The 13,336-nt window shown below is 40.7% G+C and overlaps 1 protein-coding gene across 7 annotated transcripts in view; it reads left to right on the top strand.

Moving 5' to 3' along the window:
- Window positions 1-13,336, top strand: part of MTHFD1L (methylenetetrahydrofolate dehydrogenase (NADP+ dependent) 1 like) — a 276,590-nt gene that overhangs the window by 62,353 nt on the left and 200,901 nt on the right. For all 7 annotated transcript variants that reach the window (XM_090041346.1, XM_090041382.1, XM_090041366.1 and 4 more), the window contains 4 exons: window positions 7,562-7,698; window positions 8,594-8,640; window positions 11,302-11,409; window positions 12,320-12,394. In XM_090041346.1, the coding sequence (XP_089897472.1) occupies window positions 7,562-7,698; window positions 8,594-8,640; window positions 11,302-11,409; window positions 12,320-12,394 (367 nt within the window). The remainder of the gene's footprint in view (window positions 1-7,561; window positions 7,699-8,593; window positions 8,641-11,301; window positions 11,410-12,319; window positions 12,395-13,336) is intronic.

Raw genomic sequence — 13,336 nt, forward strand, 5'->3', positions numbered from 1 at the left:
GCACAATGTTTTTGCTGAGCTCATAACAATAGTCCTAAGTGTGAGAAGGTTACAGCTGGTATAGTGTATCATCTCAGTGTTAGTATGTTTATTTTTTCTTTCTGTCAGACTTCATGTGGTTTTCCCACAGAAATATTTCCACTATAAGCTGAATGTAGTGTACAACAAAGGCTGGACATATTTTTCCTTTGTCTCTATGTTCATATCAAAAGAAAAAAAAGGTAGAAAATTTATTTTGTCAAGAAACTGGTGACCCTGTGGTAGAAAGCAAAATAAGGAATTACAAGTAGGGGACCAGTGGAAGCAGAGGGAGGGAAATAATTATAGAGGCTTTTTCTGCTTATTTTGAAAATCAGAGGAAGTAAATGTGTGCATGAATCTTTTAAACTTGAGGAAAATTGAGTGTTTAAAATTAATTTATCCCAGTTTTGCTTAAAATCAAAACACAGGATTACATTCTAAATGTGACGTTTCTAAAAATATGGAACAAACAAAACGTTACCCATTGGCAGCCGTAATGCTCTCATTTTTTCACGTTAGTAAAGTAAGATGTAATTGTGGGGGATGCAATAGCATAAATGGCACCAGCAATGTTAAAGAAGAAATTCAGTCAAATGTAGATGATGTTAAATATAAAATGACCCAAATTGAAGTAGATGGAAAGCAGGAAGAATTTATATAAAGCCTTCTAATTGAATATATTTTGAGAAGAATGCAAATAATTTACTTTAACTTCTAACTGCGAGCTCCTTTTTGATAATGAAATTTTGAAAGTCTGGTGATCCATTTAAACTACAAGGTGAACCTGCAGAATTTCAAGGTCTCTTCTACTTGGAATTTTCCACCCCCTTCCAGCCAGGAGAAATTTATCAAAGCAATCAAATAATTATCATTCCATGAAAAAAAACCGTGCTGTTGTATCCCATGCAGTCCCATCCAAGCTGTAGGGGAAAATCTAAACAAGCTGCTCCATTTTGCATATTACAGAAATCATTACCTTTAGCAACTAACTCTCATATATCATGATATACAGCACCCAAAAAGCAGGCTACAGCCTATGAAAGCTCATGCTTTTGGATCCTTTTCCTGCTTATTTTATTACTCTAAGGGATTTTATAAGGATTATAACTGTTCAAGGCTTTAATCTTGACCCCTGCTGACTTCCTGCCCCTGGAGCAGGGGGCTAGACTTGATGATCTTCCAAGGTCCCTTCCAGCCCTAGCATCTATGAATCTGTACTTAACACTTTATTCTGGGTGGGAGAGGTAGCTGTTTTTTCTAAAACTGAACCTGAAAATGTGGGATTGATTTAAGATTGGAAACAGTTGTAACAAATACAAGTTGGGGTGTTGTAAGAAATACTTTGAAGTGTTGTCGTCTTGTTAAATGTACACAGATATTACAGCAGGGGATAAATGAATACCAGGGGTTAGGAGGTATTGATGAGAAGAATACTTGGATAGATGATGCAGTTAGAGGATTGTATCTGTTCTGATCAGGGAACTGGGTATTGTCAGGCTTAATTGGCTGAAAAGTTTCTACAGTATTGGTAAGAGATTAAGCAAGAAAATGGAGGAATTTGTTCCAGTAATGCAGAATATGGAACCAGATATTTTAGGGACAATAGATACACAGTGGAATAGCAGTTGTGGGTGGAATACAAATATTAAAGGGTTATTTAAAAAAAGGTATTGAGAAAAGTTATTTATTTATTTATTTATTTATGAAAAGGTAGCACTATAAATTGCTTGTGCGCTAGCTATTGGACCAGGGGTTGGTAATGTTTTTGGGCAGAGTACCAAAAATGCCCGCAACTTCACCCTGTAAGATGTTGGTGTGCCAGGGGCAGACAGTGAGAGAGTGCAGGGGGCCCTGATCCTCATTGTGGCAATGCAGCCCCAGCCCCTTCCCTGCTGTCTGCCCCAAGGCATGTGTGCACCTGCTGCCAGCAACGAGTGGGGTCAGGACTCCATGGACCCCTGGTGTAGCTACTTGCAGCATCCTAGGTGCCTGCTGCAGTCAGCCCTGAGGTGTGCATGCCAAGCAAAGTGCCTTTGCATGCTACACTGGCATGCGTGCCAGGTAGGTATTCACCCAGAGATTTTGGGGGCCAATACCGATAGCCAATTTTTAAGGAGTTGTATCGGATACCAATTTGATTTCTGAAGCAGCTGGTAAGTCTGTTGTGGTGGATGAGGAGGGGGGATAGAGTGGGTGTGGGGGGATAGATCAATGACCCCCATGGCAAGGGAAGGAGTGGGGCAGGGCCAGGGGCAGGTGCTGCCTAGCTGGGGCAGGGCGTGGCACAGATCTGGAGCCTGTCAGGGGTGGGGCACAGAGTGGGGGGTGGTTCCTGTTGCTGTGCGCACCCTAAGAGGGCATGGTGGGGGCGTGTGCCCCCAGATATGTGCAAGAGTGCCGGGGTGGGCTCCACGTGTGAGCTGGGGCCAGGGCCATGCTGGGCTCTGCCTGAGGCAGGGGTGGAGTTGGGTTGGGCTGGGGCTGCACTTGGGGCAGGCGGTGGCAGTGCTGGGAGGAGGATTGCATGGGGGAGGGCTACAGCCACCCCAGGTTTCACCATAGCCCCCCTCCTAGCACTGCTGCCCACCTGCCCTGAGCACAGCCCCCACACACTGGGAAGAGCCCAGTGGAGCCTGGGCCCTAGCCCACAGCTGCAGCCCTCCCCAGTGCAGATCCAGGGACACGCCCTCCTAGGGTGTGTGCTGTGAAGGGAGATGGCCCCGTCCCTGTGCGCCTCCCAAACGAGCTGCAGCTCCGTCTTGCTCCCCACCCCGCTCTGGCTGGACACTCACCCTCTCATTGTGGGGGCATTGATCTGCCCCCCCCCACGTCCCTTCACTCCCCCTTCCCAATCCACCACAACAAACTTAGCAGCTGCACGCAGCTCTCCAGGCTGCCCGGGCTATGCTTCTCACTGCCTTTGCACTTGCTGTGGCTGCACACGTGCATAAGCATTATCAGCAACGTCAGGCCAATTTTCAATACAATCAATTTTCTTAATATCGGTGCTGATCCAATACTGGACCAATGTATTGGTGTACCTCTAATGCCAGGGGTTGCTTACCCCTGAATTAGACTGAAGGAAAGAGCATAGCGTGGAGAAAGGGGAAGGCGGGGGCTATGTTTGGCCATCAATCACTATGGGGATTGATGGTTTAAAATATTTCTTTTTTACTGAGATTATGCTGCGAGTCTGAAAGACTCCTTCAGGATTGAATTTGAATATGCATAGGGAAGGATCTCTGATACGTTATTGGAGAGATACTACTAGGAATTGTGATATGATGGGGGACCTTAATTTGGAGACAGAGCTTGAGAAACAAATTCTGATAATATTGTTAAGATCCAGGTACTTCAGGGTATGATAGTCAAGAGAGAAGTAGTGAGGGCATTAAAGAAGAGTGGGTCATAGAAAATAATCTTGGATAGAAAGGTCACAAAACAGGTCTGTGACTAAAATAATCTATTTCAAAAAGGTTACTTTGGGAAATTAAGGAAGCTTCTTAATATTAAGTTAGTTGGACTGAATTGCTCAGGAACCTGAAAGTGAAAAAAGATTGGATTTCTTTTTTTTATAAAAAAAACAGAACCTTGTGGAAATTAAATCTGAAACAAGGGCAAAATGTGACGAGAACAGCTCCAGAGGAATTGCATGAGTTAGAGTATTCATGTAATAGTACGGGTAAGTAGAAAGCCTACAAGAAATGCAAGGACGATGATCGGCAAAGAGCCCCATTTTAAAGGTTGGGATGTGCAGAGAAATGGTAAGAATTGCCGGAAGTCATTAGATTAGACAATCTAATGACTTCCGCATTAGATTTTGCAAAGGAAATTAAACCACATAGTTAAAGGTTCTCTGTTTGTATAAATAAAAAGGAAAGAAGTAGGTTTGCTGCATAGTGATGCTCATGTCAAGATCAAAGATAATCCTAGATATGGCTCAAAACCTGAATGAATAATTTACCTTAATTCGTACTAAGGATAGTTATGCTGAACAAGGATTTCTACCCCAGCACTCTGAAAGGACTTACAAGACTAGTAGCAAGCATTTTTAATAAATCTGTCAAATCCAGAATGATACTACATTTGCTATGTTAGAGCCACATGGTGCCTATACTTAAAAGCAAGGGGAAAAGTAATCCAAGTAAATACTAGCCCATGATTCTGTCTTCAATAGTAGGCAACTTTTAGGGCCAAATTTATAGGAAAGAATGACAAGAGACCTGGAGACCAAAGGAAAATGTGGAAAAGAGCAACCTGGTTCTTATTGATTGTAGGTTGCATCAAATTAACCCAGTAACTTTCTTTGAGAAGAACAGATTTCCTACAGAAAAGAAATACATTAAAACGAATCTACTTTGGACTTCAGTGGAAAGTGCATAAGGAACTGGTTATCAAGGGGATATGGTCTGCCACACAAGAGACCTGGGTTCGATTCCAAACACTTATACAAGTACAGCCATGGAGGCACCAATATCTGGACTCAGTTTGATCTTTGGATTCTGTCTCAGTGGCCTAAAGGGAGGATGGAAGTTCTGGGCACCTTCCACTTCTCCAGAAATTCTTGCCCAAGCATGTGCATCAAAGCTCTGGGTGTCCCTCATGCATACACCATGATCCAGGAGAATCTATGGTTGCCACCATAAAGGCGATATGGCAATGGGTTGTGCTGGTGTGATAGTTGCTGAAGAAGCTTTTAGGGTACTAACTTAGAACTTTCTTCCATTCTAGCCTGTACAGTACTTTTACATTTAAAAATTTGGATTTGGTTTAATAATTGGAGTCAAGCACTTGCACACCTCTGAAAAAGGTAGAGTAAAATAGATGTGAAATTTTGCTTGCATGTCAAAGAGGTGCAGTAATCAGTAATGCCTATGGCATGGCTTTTTTTTTTTTCTTTAATTCGCAGTTCCTTATAAACTGCAGGCATATGATACTTCTTTTTAGTATATAACTAACCGAGTGGTCAAAAATATTTTAAGTCCAGTCCATGAGGTGAACTAGGTTTCCTGCTGAAATAGGCCCCATTGAAAATGAATGACACACTTTCTGGCTTCAGTAGGATAGGCTTTCTATTGATACCCTTCTACTGAAAAGATGTCACTTATAAGAATGGAATAAAAGGGAAATGCAGGAAGAAAGGACACTGTAAGGAGCAGTGAATACATTTGATAATTACATTTTCCTCAGTGAAAATTTTCTTTTATTGTGTCCATGTCATACCCAAAGTCCCTTCTTATGCAAAGTTCTCTAGGACCTACATTAAGTTTGGAGGTTGCAACACACTGAACTTGAGTATTTTTCTATTGACATTTGATGTAGTGTGGATTTTTGTTTAATGAGGCACGAATTTTCCTTTCAGGACAAGGAAATATAGTTTGGCATTGGTCACTTTAGAAACTGATGTGTGCTCTACTCTGGAGGACAAAATTTTGTCTGATATTCACAATTTTAAATCTTGGTAGATATGCTTTCACAGATAGGAAATAGCTAAAGCTAAAAGCCATTCAGAGTTGCAGCTTAATATACTGTATGAGATATTCAGGGAAATATTTTAGGATTTGCTTACATTCCAATAAAATTAATGGTATTTAAGTTTAATGATTAGTTTTTTGGTATAGGAAAACTGTACCTTTTTCTGAATCAGACAAAATCATATTGATGTATCTTTGATTACACAGAGAAGTCCAGACCCATGTGATGGGAGAAAAATCCACACCATCAGAGATTTTATTGTTTTTTAAAGTTAAAAAATATGACAAACTTAGTGATTTTTTTTTTGATTTTTTTAAATTATTTTTTCAAGTACGAACTGCCTGGTTATTATATTTTCTTGCTTGGATACCGCTAAAGATCTGAAAAACTCTAATATCTTGTTATGCCAGTCAATTTTACTAAGTTTCTACGAAATGAAGATTTCAAGTTTGTTTTCCGCTTTCTGCGGAATTTAGGAAAGGAATTTAGGAAAGTAATACCTTGCTAAATTTCTGGAACAGGAAAATGAAATGTTTCTAATTAGAAATAGATATTTATTATGACTCTTGCATAGGTCATAATATAGGAGTTGCCCCTTTTGGCTAGCATATGCGTACATGCTTGTGTTTCCTTTGGAATGAAAGTGTAATTCATAATGTCACATACCCCTAAGTAAGCTACCTATTTCACTTTGCAAAGTGGCTAGGGCATCAAGGATTTAAACGGTTAAATGTTACTTTTCTTAGAGCTTTTCCTTGCGGGCTGTGTGGGAGTGATGTAAATGAAAACGTACTCTTGGTTTTTATGCATTTTTCTGTTGCTGATGAGAGAGAAAGTTTCCTGAGTGAGACGCATGTGTTCATACTTAATATTTTAAAGTAACGTGAAAAATTGCCAAGTGTGATCAACCCAAAGGTAGGAAGGACATTTTTAACCCTAAGGTATCTTTCATTTTGCTTAGTTCTTCACAGTTAGAAAGTGCTCTCAGGGTTCCCGCTGCTACTAATGGAAGCCATGTGCTCACACTGAGGGAAGAGCACACCCCAAAGTCACATTTTTCAGAAACAATTAACTGTGAGTGGCTTTAGATTTGTATGGAAATTGAGGGACAGCACTCTAGGGACTGGCCAAAAGGGACTTTTACTGCACAAGGCAGGGTTGTAGTGTTCCTTTTGATTCCATAATATTGGTCTGTAATTGGACTTTGACTAGGATTATTTAATAGTCTTTCACAGGTGTGCTACATTTAGCAAAATCAGCTGCTAATGGCTGTTTGAAACTCTAAGAACCCTCTGTCACTTCAGGCTTTTAAGACGAGACTGGATTTTTTCCTAAAAATATCACAACTTTTTGGGTTAGATAAAGATTTCATAGTATAAATCCTTTGCTTTGTGCCATGCAAAAGGTCAGGAAAAACCATGATAATTGTTCCCTTCTGGCCTATGAATCTGAAAAAGTATGACAGAACATAATTTTGATATAAATCATATTTTACTGAACCCAGTCATTCTCATTGGTTCCAATTTTCTTTTAAAAAAAGTAATTAATCTACCTGTGTATATTGCTGATGGAAGCTGGAAGACAATGAAAGTTAAAGAGCAAAAGAGAATATCGTTAAATAACGGCAGGTAGTTTTTCAGTGAAAAATTGAATATTTCATTCATGTTTAAAAATAAGAAAATCCATGGTTTGCTGCACAAGAATATTATTCATGTGCTCAAAGTATTTTGATAGATAGTTTATTCATGAAAATGAAGAAACTTTGAGGTCTAAATGGACATTGATTTAAATTCAATGGTTCTCAGATCTTTTGCCAAAACAATCTTCTGTTTTTCTAATATCATGGTAAATTGCTTAAATAGAAGACATATGTACATTTTCACATTCCAGCTTGAGCTAGAGCATAACACTGTGGCAATATTTTTGTGGAAATAAAATTATCTTGCTGAAATCCATCATGCAAATATTATTTATTGAAATCAAAAGGTTGAAGTTCTGACATCCTTATTGAAGCTGACATCATCACAGATGCTGATGAAACTTATCTTTTTTTCTGTTTTGTTAGGATAACGCCTACCCCCCTTGGAGAGGGGAAAAGCACTGTTACAATTGGTCTTGTCCAGGCTCTGACTGCACATCTTGATATCAATTCTTTTGCTTGCTTAAGACAGCCTTCCCAAGGACCTACCTTTGGAGTTAAAGGTACCTATTGTTTTGCAAAACCTTTGTCCTATTTTAGATTAAAGGGAAATATTGCATTTTTGGGGCTTTTATACTGTGTTTTTACTCCTTAATTATTTCACTGAATTGCAGATTAGCTGGAAGGTGTCACCTTTCTTGACATATCTAAGGAGTATTTGCAGGGCTTGCGTGCAGAAATGCTATTTATACAAAGTGCTAGAAAACAACTGATCATAATTGAATTCTAGCCTCTAAAATCTACAAAACTATGAAAGAGTGCAATAAGAAACAATATGTCACCTAGTAAGGAGATGTCCCAGTAGGCCGCCTTTGTATGGCTCTTGTTTAAAGAACCACTGATGTGGGGAAAATAGGTATTTAAGCACTGGATTGTGCCACTTTTGTGGTACACGACATACCCCACTTAGGTTTCATTCTTAAACTAATGATGTTTACTGGGAAGGGAGTATAAACCCATCCAGATTTATCTGAAATAGCTTACTTAAGAAAATTGCTATCTAAAGTCTGAAGTTCACTTTCTTGGAAATACAGAAAGTTAATTGTTGCCAATTTTTTCTTTAGAAGGGGCTTACATGGTCACCTATTTGTCTTCTGATTACTTTATTAATATACTTCTTTGGTTCCAGTATCAGAGGGATGTCTCTAACAAATTATATCTATGGCTATAAACCTAGAGCATTGATGCTTTATATTATGTGTATGTGGATCGATCTGTATATTCACACACATAATATAATAGAAAGCATCAAAACTATACATCTATATCAATGTATCTGTCTATCTAGAGATATTCACGTGCACATAATATAAATAGGGCTATGTGCTTTGTTTCTTGCCTGCTTTTTTTTTTTTGAGTTGGCTTGAATCTGATGTGACCATGTGATTCCTTACTCAGGTGGAGCAGCAGGGGGTGGATATGCCCAAGTCATTCCAATGGAAGAGGTAAGCTTGAGTGTGGGGGGGAAAAAAAAGATTAATACCCTGTTGAGCTGTGTGTGGATCAGGATTACAGAATACTAACCAAGGACCTTCAAGAAAAAGGTCTTGAAGCATGGTTTAATTTTGGAGAATATTGTAAAATGGGGAGAGGGATTTCACACATGGTACTGCCCTAGTTCTGTAGTAACCAAAAGCTGCAACACTTCTCCTCACTTACAGAGAGGGAATTATTTTTGTGAAGTTGTGTGAGTACTTGCAGATCCATTCCTCTGTGTCAATTGTCTTAGACCAGGAGCATCAAACTCACTTGCCCATAGGCCAGATCCAGACTGGGGCTCTTTGTAGGCTGGATCTGGACCCACCTTTGGCAGTGGGGTGAGCAGCGGAGGTGAGTGGTAGGTACGGTAAAACTGTGTAGGATTACCGTACGTCTGGGCTTTCCCTGATGTCCTCTCTTTTGACCCATGCACTGCGTCCATGCGGGTTTTTTTAAAAAGAGCTAATGTCTGAGTTTTCTGCTGTCCCAGACTGACTGCTTCAGGCCAGGAGCAGTGAGCAAGGTGATTGTTTGCTGGGGGTCACATTCTCCCCGCATGGGCTCAAGCAAGTGCGCCAGAGAGAGAGTGTAAGCAGCAGGTAGCGGGGTGGGGGCAGGGGTTTGCAGGTAAGAAGTGCAGGGCACCAGCAGGGCTGAGGGGCAGAGGCTGCAGGTCCAGAGTGCAAGGACACTGGAAGGGGGGCAGGGGCTGCAGCTTGGGAGTGAGGGGCACCGGCAGGGGGCTGCGGATCAGGAGTGAGGGGCACAGGGGATGAGACGGGTGACTGTAGGTTGGGTGTGCAGGGCATTGGAAGTACCAGGGGGCTGCGGGTTGGGAGTCAGGGGCCACCAGCAAGGGGTGGGGGGCAAGATACTGCTATCTGGGAGTGAGGGGCACTGGTAGGGCTGGGGTTAGTGGGTCCAGAGTGAGGGGGCAGCAGCAGGGCTCAGGGAAGGGGTGGGGGGGTATGTGGTTTGTCAGTGAGGGGCAAAAAGATGGGCAGGGACCAGAGCAGTGCTGTCCCCCCCCCCCCCCCCCCCCCCCCCCCCCCAATCATATTGTCCCTGCCCCTCCTCCTTCCCCCCTCACCCCTCCTGTGACAGGTGTCCTCTTTTTTGGACTTGGAATATGGTAACCCTAGCTACTGTGTCAGCTCAGGAAGCCGTGGGCACTAATGCAGTTGTGACTCTCCCCACCACCACTGAAATACATCCCTAGTGAATCTCTGTACCCTGGAAATTAGTGGTGGGTCTTGCCCCTGCTCAGTCTGCTACCCAGTTCCTGACCCATCCAGGAGCCCTGTGGTCTGGATTATGCAGCTGTTTAGGCTGGATTTTTGACCTTCATCTTGATGGGGTGACCATATATCCTGGATTGGTTGGGACAGTTTTGGATTTTGGAGATTATCTCAGTGTCCTGGCCATTGGAAAAAAATAGAAGCAAAAGTTCCGGATTGGCAGGAACCCTCATGTGGGTGCCTGGCTCCTGAAGGGAAGGAGCTGCAGGGTTGTGTCTGTCTGTCTCCTGCAGTCTGCCCTGCCCGCCCTGCTCCTGGAAGCTGTGAGGTTAGGGGGGGGTGTGTGTGTGTCCTGCCCATCCTGGTCCTGGGAGTTGCGGGGTCGGCGGGGGGTATATGTGTTTGCATGCATACACATTGCACTGGCACTGTGCTGTCCTGCCAGGCCCCACCTCCCGCCCCTCTCATCCTGGATTTCTCTCAAATTATTATGGTCACTCTTAATCTTAGACCATTGAGTTTTCATGCAGTATTAATGTCTGAATGTGTTTGTATAGTATGTGGCGCATTAGAGACCTGATTCTGAGTTGATCACCAGACAGCACTAGGATATAAATAGTAAATGTTTCTAGCAAAGTGGCCTCCCTCCCTCCCATCATTATTATTTAAATATGTCCAGTATTTGACGTATTGGTTCACCAAATGTTTTTCTTCCTTCCATGGATATGAGAAGTGTTGTGGTTTTGTTTTTGGTTTTTTAATATTTTTTTTTTAAATAAAAATAGCGGTGGTGGTGTTTGAAGTAAGAAAACAAATGCAGCAGATCCATTGTTGCTTGATGTGTGCATACCTCTTCTGTGTGGGTTTATCGCACAATGAGAGAACATTTTTGTGGATAAATATTCATAATACACATCCTTCTTGTTTCCCAAAACCGTACCATATATTTTACTTTTTTCTTAAACCCAATAAAATGTTGAAGGAAATGAAATTTGAAAACTCTCAGCTAGTCAAAGCAGGTTAAACAGTGAGAGTTCTTCTCCCTGTAAATTTCAGCTTCTGACCCTCCCTTGCATTTCAGCATGACGCAGTTATGGTCTGTACAATAGATTTCCATTCTTTTAATCAAATGAGTGAAGAAAAATATCATCTGTGCTGTTTTCGGTTTCATTGTCAGTAGTCCACTGGATACTGAGGTGGCACCAAGAGTAATTTATTTAGTTCAGTACCTTCAGCCTGTCTAATGATAATAGGTTATCTGTTTCTGACAATTAGCTGAATTGGTGTGTAATCTCAAAGGAGAAAAAGTAGTGATTGCTTTTGTTAATCTATACTGAATTAATGGATTGTGTTTAAACAATTTACTTTTATTTTGCTCTCAATCCATAGTTTAATCTTCATTTGACTGGAGATATTCATGCTATTACGGCTGCTAATAATCTGCTGGCTGCTGCTATTGATGCTAGGATCTTGCACGAAAGCACTCAGTCTGATAAGGTGAGGATTACCATTTGCAGTCCCTTTTGAATTTTCCTGTAAAACTTTACCTTTAAATATTTTCTGATTTGTCGTTTTATGGGGCTGGTTTGTGTTCAGTCCACTGTAAGAACACATTATGAATGTGGCACCAAGGCCAAGCTGGACTCCATTGGTGAGGGGTACTTCCAAGTCACGGTTTCCTGTGAAATCATTTCTCTTTAGATAGACTATATTTCTCTTTATAGCTATGTATGGCCTCTCTTTCATTTCAGAATTATGTCTCAGTAACTCAATTGACGTTGATCCTCTGATATGCCCTAGAGGGTTTTTACTGGCAAATAAACTACTATACTATATACCTATTTTCCACCTCCTGCTCAATTTATTGTAATCGTGAATTGCTGAAAAATGGACTAAGGGACAGAAACTTTATTTGTGACTGCTCTATTATATAGGAGGATTTTTCCCCCCTTTATTGGCTGCAAATTATTACTTTGACATGTGGCAGCCTGAATTCCTAAAAGGACAATTAAATCTGTTTACAGACATTGATTAGACAGTGGGCTTCTTCAGACCTTGGATGATATTTTCAAAAGCACCTGAGTAATTTGAGATTCCCACTCCTACTTTCAAAAATAACGTTTGGTTTTAGGAACCTGAGTCTACTAGAAAGTCAGTGGCTCTTGGGCTTAAGTGTATCTCACATTTTTGAAAATGGAACTTTGCTTCACTTCGGCTTGCCTGTACATTTAGTACTAGTCAGAATATGTTTTTAAATGGTTGAGTGTAAATCCATGCTGAAGACTTGCAATGTTTGAATAATGTGCAATAAGGATGAATCTAAATAATATAAATCAACTTTTTGTTGAATTTGTATTTGTGCAAGTTGCTGTGGGCTTTAATTTTTTTGTGCATGCATATATTTTAGGCTTTATATAGCCGGCTGGTTCCAGTAGTTGATGGAGTGAGAAAATTTTCTTCTATTCAGCTTGCACGACTGAACGTAAGTTGCTAATATGTTTTCCCCATTTTTATGCCCTCCCCCCCAGTATAATACCCCTTAAAAAATATTATCTTAAATCACGTTTAACACGTTGCAAGGAAATTTGTATTTGAAAGCACCTTAAACTTTCTTTAAAAAATTAGGTAGGTCCAGACTTTCTAAAAGCTTCCTGTTTGTAGCAGTAGGGTTAAGTTCCACTTTAAAAAAAAATAGTATCTCTTTTCCCTTGAAATGAGCCAATAATGTTTTATAAATTATCTATTTCCTGACAAAATGTCAAGGTTAGACTTTTGATGTTTTCCATTATGGCATAGTCACTTTGGGGGGCTCAGTTTCACTGGTATTTTAAAAATTTTATTATGTTCTAGTTCATAAGATGGGCTGTAACATTGTGGTGTTGGAGACAGTTGAGCTCTGCTTGTTCTGTCCTCACATTTCTCTGCATAGAAGGATAAACTGTAGTTCTGCATGTGTTTTGTTTGCATGTAATCTTGCATCCCAAATGTTTCCCAGGAGCTTCTAATTCTGTTGTATATAGAGTATCAATACAGCATCAGTAAAATTCAACCAGATTTGAGGCAGAAGTTAGGGGCACTGAACAAACCAGCAGCATTGGGGGAAGGGAAAATGTTGGCTTTGAGCAGAGAAATGCTATTTTTCATGTCTAGATATGGCATATGAAAGGTCTCTACTTTTTCTTGTAGTGCTTTGTAGAATTAATTGATAATGCTTCTTAATGTACCTTACAGTCTCCGTGTGGCAGTGAAATGGCTACAAAGTACCTGGCAAGCCACATCATACTTTTTAGCTAAATAACAGCCTTTTCTTTAAAGTTCTTTCTAATGGTATATTTTTAGTTTTTGCACTACTCGATTGTCTTGTTGAAAGTAAAACAGGATGTGGGTGGTGTCTGTTTACCTCTGTTGCAAAGTGGCACTCTCA

The sequence above is a fragment of the Crocodylus siamensis genome, chromosome 1 (assembly GCF_052110815.1).
Source record: "Crocodylus siamensis isolate JL-2025a chromosome 1, ASM5211081v1, whole genome shotgun sequence".
Lineage (NCBI taxonomy): Eukaryota > Metazoa > Chordata > Crocodylia > Crocodylidae > Crocodylus > Crocodylus siamensis.